At 40.8% G+C, this 23,835-nt stretch overlaps 1 protein-coding gene across 1 annotated transcript in view; it reads left to right on the plus strand.

The window, feature by feature from the left end:
- SEPTIN7 (septin 7) overlaps nucleotides 1–18,263 on the plus strand; it is a gene marked incomplete in the record, with an annotated part of 1,430,755 nt that extends 1,412,492 nt beyond the window's left edge. The window contains 1 exon segment of the mRNA XM_044081947.1: nucleotides 17,157–18,263. Within this exon segment, the coding sequence (XP_043937882.1) occupies nucleotides 17,157–17,196 (40 nt within the window).
- Nucleotides 18,264–23,835: the final 5,572 nt, after the last annotated feature.

A 23,835-nucleotide genomic window follows, 5' to 3' on the forward strand; every position in this document is an offset into this window, starting at 1 on the left:
ACATGGACAAAGCCAGGAGTGTACGAGATGGGCCTTAAGGGTGTTTTTGAATTGGTTAGAGTTACCTGCAGCAGTTATGCATGAGGGGGAGATTATTCCAAATTTTAGCTATAGTGTGTGAGAATAAGGCTTTGCCGGCTGTGTTGTTAGCAGTGGTAACAGTGAGAAATGGTTTATTGGCGGAGCAGAGTGGGCGATTTGAGGTGTAGTTGGTCAGCAGTTGCTTCAGTGCGGGAGTTTTGTCAGGTTGTTTTAGGGTGTTGTAGGCTATGACAAGTTGGAGATAGAGTAGTAGGTGTGGGAGTTCAAGCCACTGGAGTTCACTAAGTGGTAGGCAGTGGTGAGTTCTGAAAGGGGAGTTTGTAGCGAACTTGGCAATTTTGTTATAGCAAGACTCGAGTTTGACCAGCTCGGGTATCCTGACATGAGAATTGGGGCTGCATAGAGTAGTGTAGATAGAAGGTGAGTTTGAGCTAGGGTGATTTTAGCATGGTCTGTTGGAAAGTTTCTTTGCCTATATAGGGAGCCCATTTTTTGTGCATCTTTTTTATAGTTTGAGAAGTGTGGATGTCAAAGTGGAGGTTATTGTCAATTTCCACACCAAGGAGCTTGGTGTGGACAGAGGGTGAGATGACCGAACCATTATTGGAAGAGATAGAGAAAGGTATTGGTGATGTTTTAGATTTGTTTGGGGAGAATAAAAGTAGTTTTGTTGTGTTAGGATTTAAGATGAGTTGAATATTAGAGATCCAGTTTTCTACTGAGGTAAGAGACTCCTGGGTGAGCTGCTGAAGGATGGGGAGTGATGAGGCTGAGCAGATTAGGGTGGCATCATCTGCGTACTGGATTAGGTTGGCCGGCAGGGCAGTGGTGTATAGGTTGTTAGTAAAGATAGAAAAGAGTAGTGGGCCCAATATAGAGCCTTGGGGAACACCAATTGTGGATGGGAGTAGGGGTGATAAGACTCCTTGCCACTGCACAGCTTGTTGGCACTCAGAAAGGTAATTTTTGAACCAATTAACGGTGTTTGGGGTGAAGGCTAAAGAGGTTAGAGTGTCTATTAGTATGGTGTTGGAAACCATGTCAAATGCCTTTTGAGAGGTCAAGGAATATAGCAGATACAAACAAAGGCGACTGACTCATTTCTTTCAATTGATGGCAACAAAGACCCAGCTCCCTGCAAGAAAAGTTCTGCAGGCCCTGGGCTTCATGGCATCCTGCATTCTACTAATTCCATATGCAAAACTGCATATGAGGAAACTACAATGATATCTAAAAAGAGTTTGGACTCAGCATTGTCACAGCCTTGATTCCCTGCCTACAGCAGGAGTTTTGATGGTGGTCCCAAGCCTGTCACCACAACAAGGGACAGCCTTTCACCTTACCTACAGCCAGGCAGACAATAACAATGGATGCATCGGATTATGCCTGGGGAGCATATATGGCAGGAAAATGCATTCAGGGCCCATGGCCCAAGAAACAAATGAATCTTCACATCAATCAAAAAGAGATGCTAGCTGTACAGAATGCCCTGACAGCCTTCAAGGACCTAATACATCCAGGACAACTATTAGTAAAGACGGACAAAACCACAGTTATGTGGTACATAAACAAGCAAGGGGGGGCACATTCCTACCCCCTATGCAGACAAGCCATGACTTTGTGGAACACAGCACTGACCTACCAAGTACATCTGCAAGCACAATTCCTGCCAAGAACAAAAAATACACTGGCAGACGAACTAAGCAGAAATCTCATGGATCCTCACGAATGGAAGCTAAATCCACAAATGTTCAGCATGATAACAAGGAAATGGGGACGCCCAGACATAGATCTTTTTGCCTCCCCTCACAATTGCCAAATACAGAAATTTTGCACAAGAACTTATCACTCTCAGTCTGTGCCTTCCCTCCGATGCCTCTTCTCAGCAAGGTGCTACTAAAAGACAACAAAGGCCAAAAATGATCCTGATTGCACCAGACTGGCCACGCCAGCACTGGTACCCAATCCTAAAGAGTTTGTCCCAAGGCCCACCTTGGCCTCTACCTCAAATCCCTCATCTTCTGACACAACAAAACAATTAGGTTCTGCACAGCCAACTCAGAACCTTAAACCTAGCAGCATGTCAGGTAATGTAGCCACTCAGACTGCACCTCTCTCTAAAGCCGTTATGGGTGTTATTTTGGAAGCCAGGAGGCCCAGCACTAGGAAATCTTATGCAGAAAAATGGAAGAGATTCTGTGTTTGGAACCAGGCACAAGGACTTGAACCACTTGTCCCTAATATACCTCAGATTTTGCAATACCTAACTGAGATGTTGGACAAAGGCCTATCTTTTTCATCTGTTAAAATCCATGCCTCTGCCATTTCAGCTCATTACAATACGGATCCTCCTATTTTTTCACATCCTCTACTATGACAGTACCTCAGAGGGGCAGAAAATATAAGGCCCCCAAGGAGAGCACCAGTACCTACTTGGAACCTCAATTTTGTTTTAGAAACACTAACACCGCCTCCTTTTGAACCAGCCAGCACAGCTGATCTAAAATTCTTGTCATGGAAAACTGCTCTGCTCCTAGCAATAACTTCAGCAAGAAGAGTCTCAGAGTTACAGGCATTGATGGCTGTGAACCTTTCCTCATTTTTCTTCAGGACAGGGTTTCGCTTAGGACAAAGCCCTACATTCATGCCAAAAGTGGTCTCCAATGTGGCCTTAAACCAAACCATTCATTTGCCTACTTTTTACCCAAATTCCCAGAATAAAGGGGAAAGACTTCTGCACACTTTGGATATGCACAGGCAGCTACAATTCTACTTGGATAAAACAAAAGCTTTCAGAAAAACTGAGCAACTGTTTGTAGCATATGCTGCAGGATCACAAGGAAAGCCTATTACAAAGCAATCTCCAAATGGATAGGATACAGCATCCGCTTCTGTTATGCACAACATGGCAAATCTGTGCCTAATGGCATTAGGCCTCATTCTACCAGAGCAGCAGCCACTTCAGCAGCTTTCCTCAGAGGGGTACCAACCAAAGACATATTAGAAGCTGCAACCTGGAGCTCAGTGCACACTTTCACCAAGCACTACCACTTGCCTCTCTATTCCAAATCCAGAGCAGGCTTTGCCACTGCAGTTCTGCAGGGCTTGTTAGCCTCGCCAAATCCAGTTTAGACCCAGCCACCCAACCTCAGCTTTGTGATTCTACCAAAGTGTAATGACTGCAACAGTGAAACACGATGAACATAGTGCAGTTGTGTACCTACCATAAATGTAGATGTTCGAGTGTATTCACTGTTGCAGTCCAGGTTACCCACCCACCATCCCCCTTTTCTTTGCTGGGACTTTTCTGTACTTCTCAACTCTATACAACCTATGTGGTGTATTTGCTTGTAGATGAAGGAAATGTTTATAGTAATATATGCATGTTTTTTTTGGCATATTTTTATCTATTCAGCCTTCATATCTGGGGCACCTGACATCTGGGGCAAGAAAAACTGAAGACAATGGCGTCTGTTGCAACTTTTATACCCCTGGCGCACTGCACTGATGTCAGGGAAGAAGCGACAGCAACCGACGCCGGACCAAGACTTTGGAACTCGGGCTGACTGCGGGTCACCTGCCAGCAGGATAACCCAAGTGTAATGACTACAACAGTGAATGCACTCTTAACATCTACATTTATGGTAGTTGCACAACTGTACTTTGTTCCTATGCTGGTTCACTAAGTGTGTGAAGGAGAGAAGGGCTGTGGTTGTGCTGTGGTGTGAGCGGTGTGAGCGGAAACAGTGTTGTGTAGGGGAGAAGAGATTGTTTGTGGTTAGGAAATGCATAACTTGGGAGTGTATGCATTTTTCTAGTACCTTTGATAGGGGAGATAGGATGGCTATGGGGCGGTAGTTCGAGAAATCATATGAGGTTCCGCCGTTATGAAGGGGAATAATGTAAGATATTTTCCAAAGGCGAGGGATGTATGATTCATGTATAGATCGGTTAGTAAGGATTGAGACTGGGTAGCATATTGAGTTTGCAGCCATTTTTAGGAAATGTGCTGGTAAGCCATCTGCTGCAAGAGTAGTGGGTTTCAGTTTTAGGAGGTATTTCTTTATTGTAGAGGTTTGGACCGTGGAGAAAGTGAGGGGAGAAGAGTGTTTGGGGGTTGTTGGCATGGGAGTGTAGTTATTTTTGGATAGTTGAGTAGATAGAGAGATGATAGATTCAGTAAAGTGTTGGTTGAATTTGGAGGCTATCTCACTATCTGAATTTGTGGAGGTTGAGGTGGGAGTAGGTGTGGTGGTTTTTCCTGGTTTTAGGAGGGAGTTAATTGCATGCCAGAATTTTTGAGGGTTATTAGCATGTTTATTTTGGATGTTTGGTTAGTAGTTCTGTTTATCAGTTTTGGTTTGTTGTTTGACCTGGTTCCTAAGATTTTGATATTTTGTTTGGAAAGAATTGTGTTGTCTGTCTTCCAAATTTTCCAGGCATTGTCTCTGGATTTTAGTAGGGTTCTAGTGGACTTGGCAAGCCATGGAGCTGAGTGAAGCTTAGTCCTAATTGTTCGTATGGGGGGGTATTTGGTTTAGGATATTAGTGAATGTAGTATTAAAATAATCTATCTCTTAGTCCAAGTCGAGGGAACATAGTGGATCCCAGTTGCAGTTTTGAAATAAGTTGAGTTCGGCCGAGTTTACTTTGCGAGTATTCCTGACTTGTCTAAGGATTGTCGGTTTGGGTAAGATGTTCGTGTTTCACTGTTGCAGTCATTATTCTTGGGTTATCCTGCTGGCAGGCTACCTGCAGTCGGCCAGAATTCCAAAGTCTAGGTCCAGCGTCGGTGGCTGTCTCCTCTTCCCTGACGTCAGTGTGCCAGGGGTATAAAAGATACAGCCAACGCCATTTTCTTCAGTCTTTCTTGCCGCGCGGTGCCCGAAGCAAAAGCAGTTCACAAGTGCTAGTCGGTCAACTCCTGAGAGTTTCAAATCTGAATTTCAGAACCGAAGTCTTTATTAAAGCTAAGTACCCTGTTGGGGAAACTTTTTTCTTGCTCCAGACCGATGTCAGAAAAAGTTAGCAATTGTATTTCTTGTGGGAAGCAAATACCTCATAAGGATTTTCACTCTTACTGTATTCCTTGCCTAGGCCCTGATCACAACGTTGCTAGCTGTCAGTTTTGTGCTAGATTTAACCAACGCACTATCAAGCGTCGGTTCGATTTTGCATTTCATTACTTTGGCCGAAGATTTAATTATATAATGCCGGTGGAACAGCCGACAACCGGAGTTTACAAAAAACGCAAGGACAAGGATAGGTATCCGAGGTCCAAAACCGACGACAAAGCCTCTTCTAGGCCGGTTTGCCGGTTCTCAGTGAGGTGCTTTCGCAGCCCCTGGCGCCTGCTACCTTAGAGCCACAGACTGCTACCGACTCCCACGTGGAGCCGACTGGGCCTCTGGAAACTCAAAGTATTGGACACACGGAAATCAATCCTTCAGATGAGTCCGGAGCCGCTGAGCAGGCATCGGCTTCTGAGGGTGTCTTCAGACCTACACAACTATATGTTAAGCCATCTTCAGCTTCAAAGACTAAAGCAGCTCTAAAGACATAGAAACAAGTACAGCATTCTCCTATTCAGACTTCCATGCCTAAAAAACAGATGCTCAAAATGGCCGAAGACCTAATTACCTTTATCAGGGGCTCCCATCCCCATCCTGCCTCATTCCCTCCAGTACAAGTCTTTTGAGTGTGTACCTTTAACCCCTAGTGGGTGTGGCCTAAGCCTTTAAAAATAAAGTTATCACCTTACAATTCTAATAAATACTCATTGACAGAGGTCAAATATCAGTACAATTGTGTTTGCCATCATGTATGCTTCAAGATAAAATATTCTTCTACCTTGTATGTAGCGTGGTTTTGGAATTGTTAATGCAAATATGAACAAGTAATATTTGACGCCTAGAGGAGCAGTAGGGGGTAACTGCAGATGCACCTGGAGGCGTCACTCGGATGCCTAAGCCTAGGCAAGAGACAGTATGATTCTTCTGATCAGGTTTCTATTTCCTCTGATTCCTCTTCTGAACAGGATTACTCCATGCTTCCCTATGAGGATTCTGATGCTGAAGAATCCATTCCTTCAGCCTCTCCTCCTGAGGACTATTCTTTTGGGGAAACACTGCATGCTATGAGGGAGCATTTCCACTGGGAGAGCCAAGATTATTCTGAATCTAAGAAAAGGCTCAGAGACTTCCTGCTTCTTCCTCAGCACAGACCCCTGGTTATTCCACCTGTTCTAGACATTGTAGATGATGTATTTTCAGAGTCCGGCCTGTCCCCTGACTCTTTACCCCTTGCACCTGCTAAGCCAGACAGATACTACAGGGTCCTGGATTCTCATAAATTCCTATATAAAAACCCCGCTGCTGACCCAGAAACTATATCTCATGGTCCCAAGGGGGTTAAAGCTTCCACTGCAAAAAACCCTGTCCCCTCTGATAGGGATTCTAGGGCTCTAGACAGATGGGGGAAAAAGTTTACACTTCTGCCACCCTGGCTGTAAGGACTTTAAATTGTCAATTTCATATGCTTAAATATCAGCAATATTTAATGTCACTACTTAAACAGAAAATGTTGATAAATACTGAATGTTCAGAGAACAAGGAATTGCAGGATATATTGCATGCAACTGAACAAGTGGGAAAGCATACTTTGCAATGTGGCTATGATTCACTGGAGGCCTCTTGCAGGGCCGCTGTTACAGGTTCTGTTATTAGAAGGCATTCTTGGTTAAAGGAACAAAATCTGCCTGATCATGTTAAAGCAAAATTATTAGATGCACCATTACAGCATGATACTTTGTTTGGTACTAAAGCAGAAGAGGTGTTGAAAAAAATGGAGGATAAAGCAAAATCCATACAGACAGTCAAGGATTTCTTACAGGTACAGCCACCCAGGTTTAGCAGGAACTGGCCTTCAAAAAATTGGTCCTTTCCAGTCTGACAGACCACAAAGAGGCAGATCTCAGCCCCAAGGCTCATACAGGCCTAAACAATGGGGTGCTCCTAACTCCAAAAGCGGAGAAGACAAATCACAGCCTTACAGGAAACAGTCCCAATGACTTTCCTCTACCAGTTCCAAACAGTTTTCTTTTCACAGCCCCCTTAGGGGGAAAACTAGCACTTTTTTCATCAAATTGGAAAATCGTTATCCAAGACAACTGGGTCTTGAACATAATGTCCTAAGGCTACAGGTTCCATTTTCACACTCTACCAAGGTCAAAGGGCATGCCAGACCTGCCACACAATCAATGGGCAGAGGCACAAAAACAAATTACAACCCTCATGGATATGAGGGCCATTCAGCAAATTCCATAAGAGCAGGGGCAAGGATTTTACTCCAGACTTTTCCTAGTACCTAGGAAGGACAAAACCTGGAGACCAATTCTGGACCTATCTATACTAAATACGTTTCTGGAAGTTCCAAAATTCAAGATGTTGACTCTTCAGCAGCTACTGCCCATGCTGGGCAAGAGAGCTTGGCCCATAACTTTGAACCTAAAAGAGGCATACCTGCATGTCCCAGTCAGACAGTCTTGCAGAAGATACCGCAGATTCATAGCTGGCTCAGTGCATTACCAATTCTCTGCACTGCCCTTTGGCTTATCTACTGTGCCCAGGGTCTTTGCAAAATGCCTGGCACCAGTAATTGCGTTTTGCAGACAAAAAGGAATTCAAATATATCCCTACTTGGACGACTGCCTAATTCAAGCAGAGAACAAAGACACTCTTCTAAAGCATCTGGCGTTTGTAAAAAGATTACTAATTGGCCTAGGGTACACAGTAAACGAAAATAAATCAAAACTAGTGCCCTCTCAAGAGATAATATTCCTGGGTGCAAGCTAAAATAAACTGCCCAGATGGCTTATCTCACGCCAGACAAGCAAAAAACAACTGACTACTTACTTCAAGAAATTGGCAACAAAAACCCACCTGTCTGCAAGGAAAATCCTGCAGGCCTTGGGTTTCATGGCATCCTGCATTCTACTAATTGCATATGCCAGACTGCATATGAGGAAACTACAGTGGTATCTGAAAAGTGTTTGGACTCAGCATTGACACAGCCTGGAGACAGTAATTGCACTCATTCCCTGCCTACAACAGGAGTTTCAATGGTGGGCAGAAGCCTGTCACCACAACAAGGGTCTGCCATTCAGTTTACCCACAGCCAGACAGACACTGACAATGGATGCATCAGATTATGCCTGGGGGGCCCATATGGCAGGAAAATGTATTCAGGGAACATGGCCTGCAAACCAGATGCATCTTCACATCAATCAAAAAGAGATGCTAGCTGTTCAAAATGCCCTGACAGCTTTCAAGGACCTGCTTCATCCAGGACAGTTACTGTTAAAGACAGACAACACTACGGTCATGTGGTACATAAACAAGCAGGGAGGTACACATTCCTACCCCCTCTGCAGACAAGCAATGACCTTATGGGACACAGCATTGGCTTTTCACGTTCACCTGCAAGCACAATTCCTGCCAGGAAAAACAAATACTCTGGCAGACGAACTAAGCAGAAACCTCATGGATCCCCACGAATGGAAACTGGATCCACAAGTCTTCAGGATGATAAGGAAATGGGGATGCCCAGACATAGATCTGTTTGCCTCCCCTCACAACTGTGAATTGCAGAGATTTTGCACAAGGATTTACCACAAGCAAGCATGAAAAGTGGACGCCCTATCATTCAGTTGGAAAAATCTAACAGTATATGCTTTCCCCCACTGCCTCTTCTTCCCAGAGTACTCCTAAAGGTCAGACAAGAGAAGCCAAAAATGATTCTGATTGCACCAGACTGGCCACGCCAGCACTGGTACCCAATCCTAAAGAGCTTGTCTCAAGGTCCAACATGGATATTGCCTCAAACTTCTCACTTGCTGACCCAACAAAACGATCAGATCCTGCACAGCCAACTCAGGACCTTAAATCTGGCAGCATGGTGGATAATGTAGCCATTCAGAACACTCCTCTTTCAAAAGCTGTTACAGATGTTGTCTTGGAGGCCAGGAGGCCCAGTAGCAGAAAATCTCATGCCGAAAAATGGAAGAGATTCTGTGCTTGGAACCAGGAACAAGACATTGACACGTCTGTACCAAATATTCCTCAAATTTTACAATACCTAACTGAGATGCTGAACAAAGGCCTTTCTTTCTCATCAATTAAGATTCATGCCTCTGCCATTTTTGCACATTACAATACGGAACCCACCTATCTTTTCTCATCCTTTAATAAGGCAGTACCTCAGAGGGGCCAAAAACATTAGGCCTCCAAGGAGAGCACCAATTCCGGCCTGGGGACCTCAATTATGTTTTGGAAAAACTCACACTGCTTCCTTTCGAGCCAGCATCAACAGCAGATATAAAATTCTTATCCTGGAAAACAGTTCTGCTCCTAGCCATAACCTCTGCAAGGCGAGTCTCGGAGTTACAAGCACTCATGGCTGTGGAACCTTTCATCATTTTTCATCAAGACAGGGTTTCTTTGAGGACAAACCCTACATTTATGCCTAAGGTGGTGTCCAGTGTGGCCCTCAACCAAACCATTCACTTGCCTACCTTTTACACAAATCCACAGAACAAGGGTGAGAAAATTCTGCATTCTTTGGACATACACAGGCAGTTACGCTTCTACTTGGACAGAACTAAAGCTTTCAGAAAGACTGAGCAACTTTTAGTGTCATATGCTGCAGGATCACAAGGAAAGGCTATCTCAAAACAGACTATTTCTAAATGGATAGGCCATTGCATCCGTTTGTGCTATTTTCAGCATGGCAAATCAGTGCCTAAGGGCATTAGGCCTCATTCCACCAGAGCAGCAGCCACTTCAGCAGCCTTCCTCAGAGGAGTATCAGCCAAAGAAATCTTGGAGTCTGCAACTTGAGTTCAATGCACACCTTTAAAAAGCACTACCACTTGCCTCTCTACTCTAAATCCAGAGCAGGCTTCGCCACTGCGGTTCTGCAGGGCCTCATAGCCTCTCCTAATCCTATTTAGCCCAGCCACCCATCCTCAGCTTTGGGATTCTACCCAAGAGTAATGACTGCAACAGTGAAACACAATGAACATAGTACAGTTGTGTACCTACCATAAATGTAGATGTTCGAGTGTATTCACTGTTGCAGTCCAGGTTACCCACCCATCATCCCCCTTCTCTTTGCTGGGACTTATCTGCACTTCTCTATCCTATACAACCTTTTTGGTGCATTTGCTTGTAGATGAAGGAAATGTTATTTTTGTGCTTGCATTTCTTATTGGTATATTTTTCAGCCTACCTATTTGGGGCACCTGACATCTGGGGCAAGAAAAACTGAAGAAAATGGCATTGGCTGCATCTTTTATACCCCTGGTGCCCTGATGTCAGGGAAGAGGTGACAGCAACCGACGCCGGACCTAGACTTTGGAATTCTGGCCGACTGCGGGTAGCCTGCCAGCAGGATAACCCAAGAGTATTGACTGCAACAGTGAATACACTCGAACATCTACATTTATGGTAGGTACACAACTGTATTTTAGTACGTTTTCTTAGGAGGAATGTTGGTAGATGGTCACTAAGGCTGTCTGGCAGGCAGCCAGTTTGATATTTTTTTTTCTGGGTATTTCACTAGGGTCCAATCTAGTATAGATTCTTTTTGAGATCTCTTATCAATTCTAGTAGGTTCTGAAATAAGTTGGGATAACCCGTATAGGTTTATGTAGTTGGGGTTTTTGGAGTTGCAGGCTAGCCAATCAGTATTCAGGTCTCCCAGAAGAGTAGTTTCTTTTGTGATGGTGCCTTTTATCCATTGCAGCATCTCCTCAATTGTTGTTGCGCTATTCCCTGATGGTATATATGCACAGAGAATATTGATGCTCTTTTTCTTGTTTATTTGTAGCAGGGAGCCTTTGATTTCAGTGGTATTAAATTTAAGAGGAGAAGCCGGTAGGGGTTGCATAAGAAGTGTATTTTTGTAGACAATTGCTACACCTCCCCCTTTTTTTCCTGTTCTGTCAAGCCTCATGATATTATATCCTGGAGGCAGTATATCCTCATTTTGTGTGCTGGGTTTTAACCATGTCTCAGTTATGGTTAGAATGTCAGGGGAGTAGTGTGTTAGGAATGTGTGAAATTGAGGCAGTTTAATATACTGCCAGCATTTAGGTTTATGATGACTGGGTCAGGATTTTGTATGTATGTTGGGTATAAGGTTGCTTGGGCCAGGATTTGAGTGAATATCTCCAGATGTAAGGATATGTTTTTTAATAATACAGAACGTCTGATTGTATGTAATATATCTATGTATAGTTTACATTATGTTTTTCTAGTGTTAGGTGGTGGAAGGTAATTGTGTAAATATTCTGTTTTGTTATGATTAAATAGAGAGGGAGATGTAGGGAAATTTGTTTGAGTTTTTCTGGGTGTGGAGGTATGTGTAGTTTGATAGTTATTGTGTGGTAGGGGTAAGTTTGAGTGTGGGAATGTGGTGTATGTTAGGATTGTGAGGGTTAGTAGGAGGGATGAGGGTTAGGAGGGATGAAAGAAAGTAGAGTATGTTTTGTCATATTAGATTTGACTAGATTAGTGTTTATTGGGTTGGAGGTAAATAGGGGCAAAATTTAGGATGGTCACATGTGATTGGTTGTATGTGATGGTCAGGTGATTTGGGGTTAGAATAAATGTAGAGATAGTGGGTGTGTGGGAAATGGGGGTAGGGTAGGGGAGCGGAATGAGGCCCCACACAGATGCAGAGGCTGTAGAGCCAATCTGTTGTGGTTTTCCAGATATTTTCCAATGGTAAGGTATGCTAGGGTGCAGGGTCGGCTGATATACTGCACCTTGGCTTTATTTATATTTACTTTATGCATTACCCTATGCCTTAGCTACTGGAGATTATGGGACATGTTTCAAGTCAGTGCTGCGGACCCTCTGGGCGGTATTATTCAGGGTTAAAATCTACAGATTGAACACTATAAATGGATGAAGAGTTATTAACCTTGTTCCTTGCAGTTAACACACTACACAAAGTATTGTGTGTTTTGGCCGTTTGCAGGTAGTAAATTGTTTGCGTGGGATGCCGTTCCAAGGTTTGGTGGGGGCAGGCTGGTTAGGGCGGACAAGATAGATTTACTTTCCCTAGAAAGGAAAAGGAGAGGAGAGAAAGATTAGGGTAAGGAAAAACAGAATGTAGGTTTAGGTTACTTCAACAATTGCTGTAGCTGTTAAACAATATAAATGCATTACCCAGTTCTTAATACATTGTAAGCCAGTTTCCAGTTACATGTCATAGCAGCATGAATACATCGCGTTTGTTTAAAATATTTTAAATATTAACTGTGGGTGGAGTAAGATCAGGCCCTTTGTAGTGGAACAATCCAAATAATGATTAACAGACTTGGTGCTCTATAAAAAGTAGATGAGCATATACAAATAGGTCTAGGTATAACACACCATCTCCATTTACAGTAGGACTATGCAAAGCTCCTAGTTTTGGCAGTCCCTTTCCATGCAGCTAATCCAACACATTTAGAGCAAAGTGTGTGTTTTGAAGCCTTTGCGAGCACCAACAATGCACTGCAAGTCAGTAGATACACCTTGACAGTGGCTCAAACATGTACAAATGTCTAGCCTTTTAACCTTAATGATGGTGTTTCTTATACAATTTTCTAGCATTTAACTGTGCACCCTTGATTACATGGATACTGTAGTTACAAGTTTGGGTGCACACTGATAAATGTATATATTTTGTAACCGCTGCTATCTCATCCACTAGCGTTTTAGCTACACATTGTACCTTGCAGCCTTGCTTACATGGATAATAAAGTTACAAGCTTGGGTGCACTCTATATAAAAAGATGTATGTACTTTGTATCCGCTGCTATCTCTTCAACTAGCATTTAGCTGTACTGTTTTGTCGGTGACCAGATTAATGAAAATATATTTTAAGCCTCCTTATTTCTTCGAGAAATGGAGCTACAGGCTTAAATTCCTCTCTAGCATATGTAGCTAGTGTGTTACAGCTACTTTTTCTTATCCACTAGTGTTTAACTGTACGCTTACATCTACCTTTTACGCTACCATTTAGCTATACATTTGAGGCAGAGTACAATCTAAAACACCCAGAATTGTAAGCGCTACATCCCTTATTACTTTAGGAAATCACTACAGGCTGTTGTAGACAACCGGGCCTTCTTGCAACGCAATACTGAATTGGTATGCTAGTACATCACCAGTTTAATATTACAGTCCTTGTCAAAATATGCAAAGGGCAGCTACTATTAACCAATTAAAACAGCAGTTATAACATCTGATAGCTCTATATCATGGATAAATCATTCTACCTATAGATATAACATTCTACCTGTAGATATATTGATAGATCTTACAAAAGACGCATAGCGGGGTGATCTTACCACTGGGGATGGTGTCCGCGAGCACTGTTGGTGTGTTTAAAAATGGAGCCAAATGCCGACAAAGTTAATACCTCTCTTTCCAACTGCATATGCTAGGGAATCAGCACTCTGATTGGGGCATCTACGGTGACATAGTCCCCACACAGATGCAGAGGTTGTAGAGCCAATCTGTTGTGGTTTTCCAGATGTTTTCCAAAGGTAAGGTATGTTAGGGTGCAGGGACGGCTGATATCCTGCACCTTGGCTTTATTTATATTTACTTTATGTAGTACCCTATGCCTTAGCTACTGGAGATTATGGGCCATGTTTCAAGCCAGTGCTGTGGATCCTGCGAGTGGTATTATTTGAGGTTAAAATCTACAGATTGAGCACTATAAATGGATGAAGAGTTATTAACCTTGTTCCTTGCAGTTAACACACTACACAAAGTATTGTTGTCTGTTTTGGGTCGCTTGCAGGTAGTAAATTGCTTGCGTGGGATGCCGTTCCAAGGTTTGGGGGGGCAGGCTGGTTAGGGCGGACAAGATGGATTTACTTTCCCACTGGGGATGGTGTCCGCGAGCACTGTTGGTGTGTTTAAAAATGGTGCCCATTTGACGTATATATACATACATACAAACACACACACACGCGTGGTATAAGGGCTCTGCCCCAACTCCCACCTTGATCTGAAAATGTAATGCCTTCAAGGTTGCATCAGGTCAGCGATGGTATTTTTAGAGATCGTGTCTGTGTATTAGAGTCTGATCACCCTTAGAATACACATACAAACGTTCAGCTGCAAGAATGCAGGTACATGCTGCAGCCGTAGTAGACGTGGTAAAGATGGTTGCCTTGTATATAAACTACTAAGATGGCATTTATTGTCTACTAAAAGGTTTTGTGCACTTGATTTTTGATGCACTCTATCCCACCATCCTTGGTGCCTAGGTAGGCTGTCTCATCTCTGACAAAGATATTTTTTTCTGTTAGTTGAGCAGGTATAATGTTACTTAGGTTCTTGTGTGTGTGGCCTTTTTTGTCTTAACAGGTTGTGCTTAATTAGTGGATGAGGGTCAGCTGAGTAGCACAGAAGCTGTGGACCCAATTGGCTTTTGAGTCTCTTAACCTAGGGTTATCACCTGTCCCACTTTGCGAGGGACAGTCCCTCTTTGGGCAGTTGTGTCCTGACCAATAATATTAAAAATGGCAAATGTCCTGAGATTGTAGAACATAATTATGTTCCATATTTTATGTAATAGTTGCATAAAATAGTTATTTCTGTATCTAAAATACCTAAATGTTACAAGAAACAGAATAAGCAACTAAACTGCTACAAGAATAAGCTTTTATTTAGGCAAAAAAAATAAAGTTCTATCCTTTGTACTGACCGTGGGTATGTGTCGGCCTGTAAAATCTGATGTGTGTCCCGAAAATGTCCCACTTTGGCCATTTGAAAAGGTGGCAACCCTATCTTAACTCCATCTGGAGACAAGAAGGTACACACTTTTTGGCCAAGTTACAGACATCGGAGAAGGAAATCCCAAGTTACCCACAACAGAGTACCTCTTTGTAGATCATTTGATACTGTGAATGTGTATTTACTTTGTCTGTGAAATGCTGTAGTTTTGTTTCCCTCCTCCCCCAGAATGTGTTGATTTTGTGTTACCCTGAGAGTAAATGGAAATTTTTATTTTGCTTCCTTTTGTTTTTTAATCAGCTCCAACTACTGCTAGAAAGAAATATGTGCATGGAGTGGACAGATTTTTATAGATCCTCTGATGCTAGTATTTGTATTGGTGTTAAGAGATACAATTTGAGTCTATTAACTGTATCATGAGGCATTTATGGTATTATCTTTTGCAAGATCTTGTCTTAAATGTGCTCAGTGCAATGAGGGCTCATTTATTTATTCTCTGTGAAGAAGTACATTTATTTTGTGTACATGCACATCTGTTTCTTGGTGTTTTGTACTTCTGCCATCTAAATAAATGAGTTAATTTCAAGTTGCACATCTCTCACAAGCATATTATGGAGAATACATTTTCAGAATCCCAGGTGTTGTCTTGGTTTCTGCAACAACATTTTTACTACTGGAGGTCAAATCAATGTTCGATCAGTGTTGTTTCCTTTCCTAGGCTGTAGAGACCCAAGCTTTCTAACTGAAATCAGGTGTGCAGACTGTTTAGAAGTACAGTAGAGCATCAATTTTCCGAATGTAGCCTTCCAAAGTACTGTACATACGTACCTTAAAACTGACTTTCCTGTAAATGTGCAAGTCCCAAAATTTCAATAAGCCCAGTGTAGTTACCCACCTCACTGTCGTATGTACGTAATAGACCAACCTTAATTAGCCATGTGTTTATCATATGGGTTGTGCGTTCCAATTATACATGCTGTATCCTGAAAAAAAATGCAGTTTGGCAGCACATGGGGAAACACTTGTGACCACTTAGCAGACATTGCACAACTGTCTCCCATTTTTATTCCTGAATTTAACTGGTTATCTGAATATGTTCAGGATCAGTGCACCATTTCATCTTTGTCCAACTTCTGATATATTATACAGATCAGATATTTTACCAAGGCGATTATTAAATGCACCATGCACTTATGTTATGCTTATGAAATATTTGACTCCTTCAGCATAACTATTCAAATAGAATAGAAGGCATATACAGATAGGTGCAATCATATCTCTCAAGTGTCCATGATTTTTAGGGACATCCCTGATTATGCCAGTACATGTTGTGACCTCAAAAAAAGGTGTGATTTGGTGGGAAAATAGTGGGGGTTTAAAAGTCATTACATAATTCCAGGCATTAGCATAAAGATTGGAAACAATTATAAATACAAGTTTTCCTATACAGTTAACTTTTTAAGTGAATACTGGCACTACTTCACCTTTGCTGTTGATTATTTTTAGCATTGTATCTGATTTTAGAGAAGAAACAGAGAGCAATGTCCCAAACCTGAAAGACACACACACACACACACACACACACACACACACACACACACACACACACACACACACACACACACACACACACACACACCCCACCAACTCTTGCAGTCTGTCAACTGGAAAAGCAGAAGAGAAGCCGAAGAAAGACTCTTAACCTGGCATAAACTGTTAGAATTATATTCTTTTCTTCATTTTTTCCACACATTTTTGCATTTAAGAACTCTTAATGACACTATTCCATCATCTGACATTTTTACTTTTCCTTCCTATAAACAGCACAATTAATCAGGGAATGCAATGAATTACACACTGCTCCTCTTCACCTCTTGCATTCCTCTCATTTCCAGATTTCCGTAGAATGTCCAGATTTTTGCCTCATATTTTTGGTCTCTTCTTCATAAAATATGTAGTTTTCTAGCAAATTGTTCAGGATTGAAACCACGAAATAATACTAAACATACCTGTCATCTGTACAGCTTTTTTCAGAATGTTCAGATTTTTGCCTCATTTTTGGTCCATTTTATATGTGTGATTATCTGAACAGTTTGATTATCCAAACTAACCTGGGTCCCAATTTGTTTGTATAATTGTCTACTGTAAAGCCTGCACTACGCAAAAGGCATTGTATTTAACTGCAGTGAACTTAATTAAAAAATTATGTATATGCTTAAAACTTGTGATGCTGCTTCTGTTTTAAACATCATCTAAGGACAGTTGGTAATCTGACAGTACACATGTATAACTTTTTTTATTATTATTTTTTAGAACAATGGAGAAAAACAAAAAGAAAGGGAAGATCTTCTGAGGAGGAAGGAGCAGTCAGTCATGCCTCACAAACTGCCTTTCTCCACACCGATGCTTGTTTGTACACCTGCAGCTTCTGATGGTCACTCCAGCATCATCCTACACCCAACTAGACTTCAGCAGGGAAATTTGTGCCATAGACACTGATGTTAACCATCTATAAAAGAGGAAATAATTTTTTTCAAAAAAAGAAAAAAGTTATGTAGGAAAAATGCCCTCTCTCCTAGCACATTGTAGACTGGAGATGTTAAGGAGAGAAGGCTCTGGTACTGGGATGATGAAAGGAAGCGCACAGAAGTCTGTGTTCCTGTACCAGTTTATATTTATAACTTCCAACAGTATTTTCTCCACCCTGAAGTAACCTGCTCTTTCAGTCAGGGTGAAAAGCATGTCTTTGTGTGTTTATTATTACAATTATTGTTATAATTATTATTTTATTCTGCAGGTCACTGCTTACATTTTCTCATGGAGGGACCAAACTCTTACTGACAAGAGCTTCCAAGTCCTCCCCACACTATGTCCCCCCAAGAAAAATAACTTAAGGCTTTTCAAAATGGACCTTTAAGTGGACTGACCGCTTACAACACCTTAACTGAAGTTGTAGATAGTGCAGATTTAGCCAGAAAGGATTGGTCTGGATTGTTTGTATTCAAATTCAGTTAACAGGCAGTTTAATTTCCCTTCAGCTAAGCAACATAGAACTTTATTTGTGAAGACACTATTGTAGTGACCATGTTCAGTTCTTGTTGCTGAGGAAACACTAATGGACATATTTGCAGTTATGGAGAGTGTCTACTGTACTGAAGCATGTAAGTAAGGCATCTTTAGAGAAGATGCATGTGCTGACTCCATGATTGGTGGGCATAAGTAGGTACTACAGAGTTAGTGAAAAGGGTTTCTTCTGTTATCCACAGTAACATAAGAAAAGGAAGTGGATTGGGACTGTCCATTTATTTAACTCTTTGGTCTGTCTGTAACTAATTGAAATGCTAGTACATATTTTGGTTATTACTGTTCAAACTGTCTACATAAAAAAGAAGAAAAAAAGGGGCCAAAAGATAGAATAAGCCATCTTTTAGACTCTCCTTTTTGTGACGTCTTCAGTTGCATTGCATTTCTGTACTTAAGAGAATTTTTTTTATACAAGTCCATTGCTTTCTGTGATTGAATGATAGGAAATCATATAGCCTTTAAAAATGAGTTATTCTCCTGCACATAATTCATTTGACTGTGGAAATGATGAAATACTTGTTCATTTACATTCCCCAGTTCTTTTAAAGTATCTCGCAGGATGTGATACATGGGCAGTAAAATGAATTCTGCTTGTATAGTGTACAGCAGTAACTTATCAAATCTGGAAATGAAAAGGTGTATTGCAGAGGAACTGTGCGGTTGAGTTCATTTTACTTGAATTTACTGGTGGAAAACATTTAGTACCGAGTAATCAACTTGTTGCAGTAATATCTTTAATGAAGTCAACATATATTAGCAGTTGTCATCCATTTCATGGCTTTTGTAGTTTAATTAGGGTCATTCTGAATGGTATTTGAGTTCTGTCATATGTTTAGTTTGGGGATGACCTAATCCTAAACATCTTGTAGTACAGTTCCATGCTGCTTCTAATTCATTTGTCTCATTGTCTTGCCATTTGCAGCCTTATCTGTTGGAATGCTTTGGATGCTTCTATACAGACCAGCTACCCTTCACTCCACTTATGATTTTGTCCAAACTTGTCTATACTTGCAGTCAATGTCTCGGCCTTTCTGGATAACAGTACTTTTTTGCCATGGTGGGTTTCATGCTACTACCTGTTTTCGCTTCTGTCATGACAAGTTCTTTCTGCAAAGCATTTGGTTGTTTAGGAGTGACTCTATTCAGTGAAGCACTAATCAGTTCCTTTGGTGAAAGTTTTTACTCTTAATTCATGTTTGGTATTTTACAGCTGTTGTTATAATAGGTCATCCTGTGTTTACCTGTGTGTGAATTTCCTGATTCATACGGTTTGGCTTCTTTTGCAAACTTTTTGTCATCTTATATGCAGTTTTGCTAGTTCAAGATTTTATTGACTCTGTGACCATATTAAAAAACCCTAAGCAACTCTAGGGGTCTGTTGTGATGTCATTCCCGCTTAACTAGGTTGGCTTCGCTGTCCTGTTTTAACTATAGTTTGTGGAGTTAATTTTTTAATGTGAAATATTTGGCAGGGCATTAAGTTATGTTAGCCAGTCAGAATGAAGGATTAATTGTTTATTTTTCATGTTTTTATTTGAACTCAGTGAAGTTACATTTGAGGTAAATCTTGTTTATACAGTGTTAAAAGATGATAATTAAAACTGTCTTGTAACATTAGAGCACATTCCCCATTCATATGCTTATATCACAAATATTACTGTCCTGGAACTCAAATTATTTGCTGATGACTGCATCTGTTTTTTTTAATGCCATTATATTAACCTCATTCAGTATAAGTTTGACATGTCTATATTTAGAAGCAGTAGGTAATCATTTTACATAAAAAGTACTGCAGCTTGGCAGTCTTTGGAACTTACCAATAGACAGAAACTACAAATTAGCTCTAAGACTGAAAACTGTTGATTGCCTGGGACTGAGTACCACTGCAGCTATTCTCATTCAGAGTATTTTGGGTGTGTAATAGCAAATTTGTATGAAGTGTTCAAGGCCCTGACTGCTTGTCACAAATTTACATTGTTTGGTCATCTGTCTTTATGAGAAGTAACTTGGGCGTGCTTGTTGTCTGTAGTAGAATGCATTTTTTACAAGTGAAGTGACGACAAATGCATAGAAAATTTTATCAGGTGAAGAAGTAGCAGTTAAAAGAGAAGGGCTACTTTCGTATTTTGCCATCCTTTGAAAGTGCTACTCATTTCTGTAACTGCAGCGCAGTACCCTTCCGTATCATATTTCCAGAAGCACCATGTATATTGCAGCAGAACTCAGTTTACCCTGTGCTTTCTCTTTAGTGACCTTTAGTATAGCTTGATGAATGGGCAAGTCGATGATGGCAGACAGCTGGGCTGATTGATTTTTGAAATGTGAGTGATTTGATTTGTTTACTTTATGCACAGATTTAGCAACTTTCATGTTCTAAATTGTATCATTAAAAATTCCGGTTAATTGTCAAATTGTGCTACTTTGGCAGTTTAGCCAAAACTGAACAACTTTTGTAGCCTACCTTGTTTTCTGATGAGTAACTTGTAGTTTGCATTGCAGATTCGGGAGGATAGATTCCTACCAGAGGTTTTTTAAAGTTTGCCCTACTTTGTTTGTCCTGTTTTGCTACAGGGGGTGTCCATTTTTTCCTAGCTTCTGTGGTAGGTTGAACAGTTCTGTTATCCACTGTTTTTGTAAATGGGAAGCATGTTGCCACAGTATTTCATACTGCAGTGTAACAATTTACAAATAAAAATATTGATAGAAGAGATACTAGTTGAATGGTCTAACCAGACAGCATAACTGACATACTTTTTTAGTTCATTCCTTGATGTGACATCTAGTGAGATGTATTAATCAATATAGAAATTGTTTTTTCTTTAGTTGTATGAATTTACCATTGTAGTGAGACGTTAATGTTGGTAAATTGAAGCAGTAGTGACACCATGTGGACAACTGATGTATAATCTGTATATCTCTGTAGACCAGTGATCTCAAACCGGTTCCGGCGTGTAGCTCGTAAGACATTTCCCTGCGAGCTACATCGCTGAAACCAAATGGCTACAGCAGCACTTTACCATAGTGCAATACGGCTGAAAAGCATAGCCGCTGCAGCTGTAAACTATGAACGGAAATATTTTACATGGTGGCGATCCTTACAGACAGCTGTTCGGCTGTATTCAAGCAGAGACAGCCGTACTGGATGTGTTAACACATTCCTTATTCTCATTCAAGGAATGCATTTATAAATAAATAAATGCATTCCTTGAATGAGAATAAGGAATGTGTTACACATCCAGTACGGCTGTCTTTGCTTGAATACAGCCGAACAGCTGTCTGTAAGGATCGCCACCAGGTAAAATATTTCCGTTCATAGTTTACAGCTGCCGCGGCTATGCTTTTCAGCCATATTGCACTACGGTAAAGTGCTGCTGCAGCCATTTGGTTTCGGCGATGTAGCTCACAGGGAAATGTCTTGCGAGCTACACGCCGGAACCCGATCTCAAACTCATAGCCCAAAAACCTCAAGCAGCCCACAAACCAGCTTAATTCTAGGTCTGGGAGGCTACTACAGTGCATTCATAGCTGTACTTGCTACCTTTTTTGTTTTTGAGAGTTTACCATTTGACTGTTGTACTCCCTGTATAGCATTCATAGTCTTTTGAGGGCCCTGCTGTAGATAATGCCTTTGACTTTATCCATAATGTTGATTTTTTAACATGATCTCAGAGCACAAACCCTCACGTGTAAGTTGTATTTGTCAGTCCTTTTCCATATGCATTGTTTTGAAGGAAAGTATCAATAAAGTTATAGTTAATATTATGAGAACTTAGCAAGCTGTGATTTCCAGTTTGAATTCTAAAAATTATCTGAAGGAAAACCTTTGTGATATTGTCAGTATAATATGTATTAGTCGAATTCTTTGAGTGCAGAACTTTCAAGAGGCATCAAGTATTTTGGAACACATTAAGAAGATCAAATGGAAAAAGCCTTGGAATTTGGCTGGTCACTAAATATTTGTACTGCTCAATTGGTAACTCTGTATCCAAAAAGTTAATAGAATGCCTATGATTTGAATGTATTCCAGGCTACCTGTGTATCACTGTCATTTTGGCATGCTTAACAATGACCACTGCAGTTACAGGTACAGATCTGGAAGTACTGGAAACCAGGTCACAGGTAAAGTGACCATGCACGTAAACACAATGTTGGAGAGTTGTAAGTGCATAGATAGTAACGGCGTCTGTTTTGGTAGTATGTTACTTAATGAAATTTGTAATGACAGGATATACAGATCATTTCAAAGAGCATTTTTTTCTCTGCAGTGATCTGTGTGTGCATTTGACATATTCATTTTTTTGTCTAAGAGCACCTAAAGAAAGTTGTGTTTTGTGAGTGTTCTAGTCCAGTAAAAGAACACAATCTCTTAGCCAGCAGTTTGACAGATGTTATACTAAGACCAGAAATGTCTTTTGCTCATTATCTGCATTGACTGTTTTACTCCCTGCTAAGCAGAATGATCCTTACTTGCCTTGAGTAGCCAAAATCATCATATGTTTTTCAGTGTAGAACATCCTGTGACCCCCATGCGACATTTCCGCATGGAAAGCATGTCGTTTTTGAAGGGAAATAATGTTATGCTTTTACAGTGTGATTAATTAAGCCTTGCTGCTTATTCAATGGGATAACACAATGTTTAGAAGGATTTTTGTTTATGGTTTCATAGCATACTCATTTTAGCGCATTTTATGGTGATCTTCATATTTATTCATCTTCAGAGGATATTTTAACACCTGCCGTAATAAACTCATGTACCTCTAATGTAACTTATATTGGGTTCAGCACACGTTTTATTTTGTCTGGGGGAGAAATATAGAGAACTGCTTTTTGTCAAGTTATGCCAATGATATCATTTCATTTTATTATTTTAAAGTGTAATTCTTGCCTGAGGTTTAATATGAATATAGCTCAGTATATTTTCAGGCTTTTATTATGAGCCAGATGTAATAAGTTTCCCTTTGCATTTTTTGATATTCTTTTGGTCTCTCTTTCTCTGTGTTTTCAGTTGTACAATATTAATATAATAAACTTGAAAATGTTATGCTTTACACTTTGAGTGGATTTGTCATTCCTTGCATTGCTTAGTTTAAGATGGAGAATTTGCATGTTTTCCTTTTTTTTTTCTTCACTGTGCTTAACTCATCCCAGGCCCGGTTAGTGAAATATATCTTCTTTCTACTTCACTTCATTGAAGTCTTCTAAGCTGCAGCATGTAGCACAGGTTAACTATATGTCCTTGTATATCAACTTCAATAAGGGCTAATTCAGTACCACTACCATGGTTTTGCTGCAAGTTACTGAAATTTGTGGTGACAGAATGTATCACTTTAAAGAGCTGCTTTATTTCTCTGCAGTTAAAAGGAAACCATAGTACGAGTTTCTTGTGTCTTAAGATTGATTTCCAGCGTTTTTTTTTATCCTTTTTTGGGATCCATCCATCCTCAACCCCTTTTTCCCATTTTGCGCATGGGTTTGGGGGTGTCACTTTTAACAATAGTGACAATCCTCTCGAGCCAAGGTTTACACCGCCAGGTAGCTAGCCCTTCCATGATAGTTCATTCGGATCACACACACTGTCAACTACAGCCAATTTAGAGTGTCCAATGGGATACGGGTCCTCAAACCCACTGATCTCTAGTACTATCTGCTTCTAGTTAGTTCTTCTCCAATATGATGCTCTTCATAGTCAATGTTAACATACTGATTCTTGGGGCTTCCTGTCATACACAAATCTATGATCAGCCTGATTTCCAGAGTCTTTACATCATCCCTAGCCGACTGACGTCCACTAATCAACGTCTGGATGTCAGGGTATATGAAGGGCATCCATCTGTGCCATCTCCTGTTCTTTGTTGCAATGCAGTCCAATGCACTTCACGTTTGTTCAAAATATTCACAGTCCATCAGC

Source organism: Protopterus annectens, chromosome 8.part1 (genome assembly GCF_019279795.1).
Source record: "Protopterus annectens isolate FY-2018-M chromosome 8.part1, PAN1.0, whole genome shotgun sequence".
Taxonomy (NCBI): Eukaryota; Metazoa; Chordata; order Ceratodontiformes; family Protopteridae; genus Protopterus; species Protopterus annectens.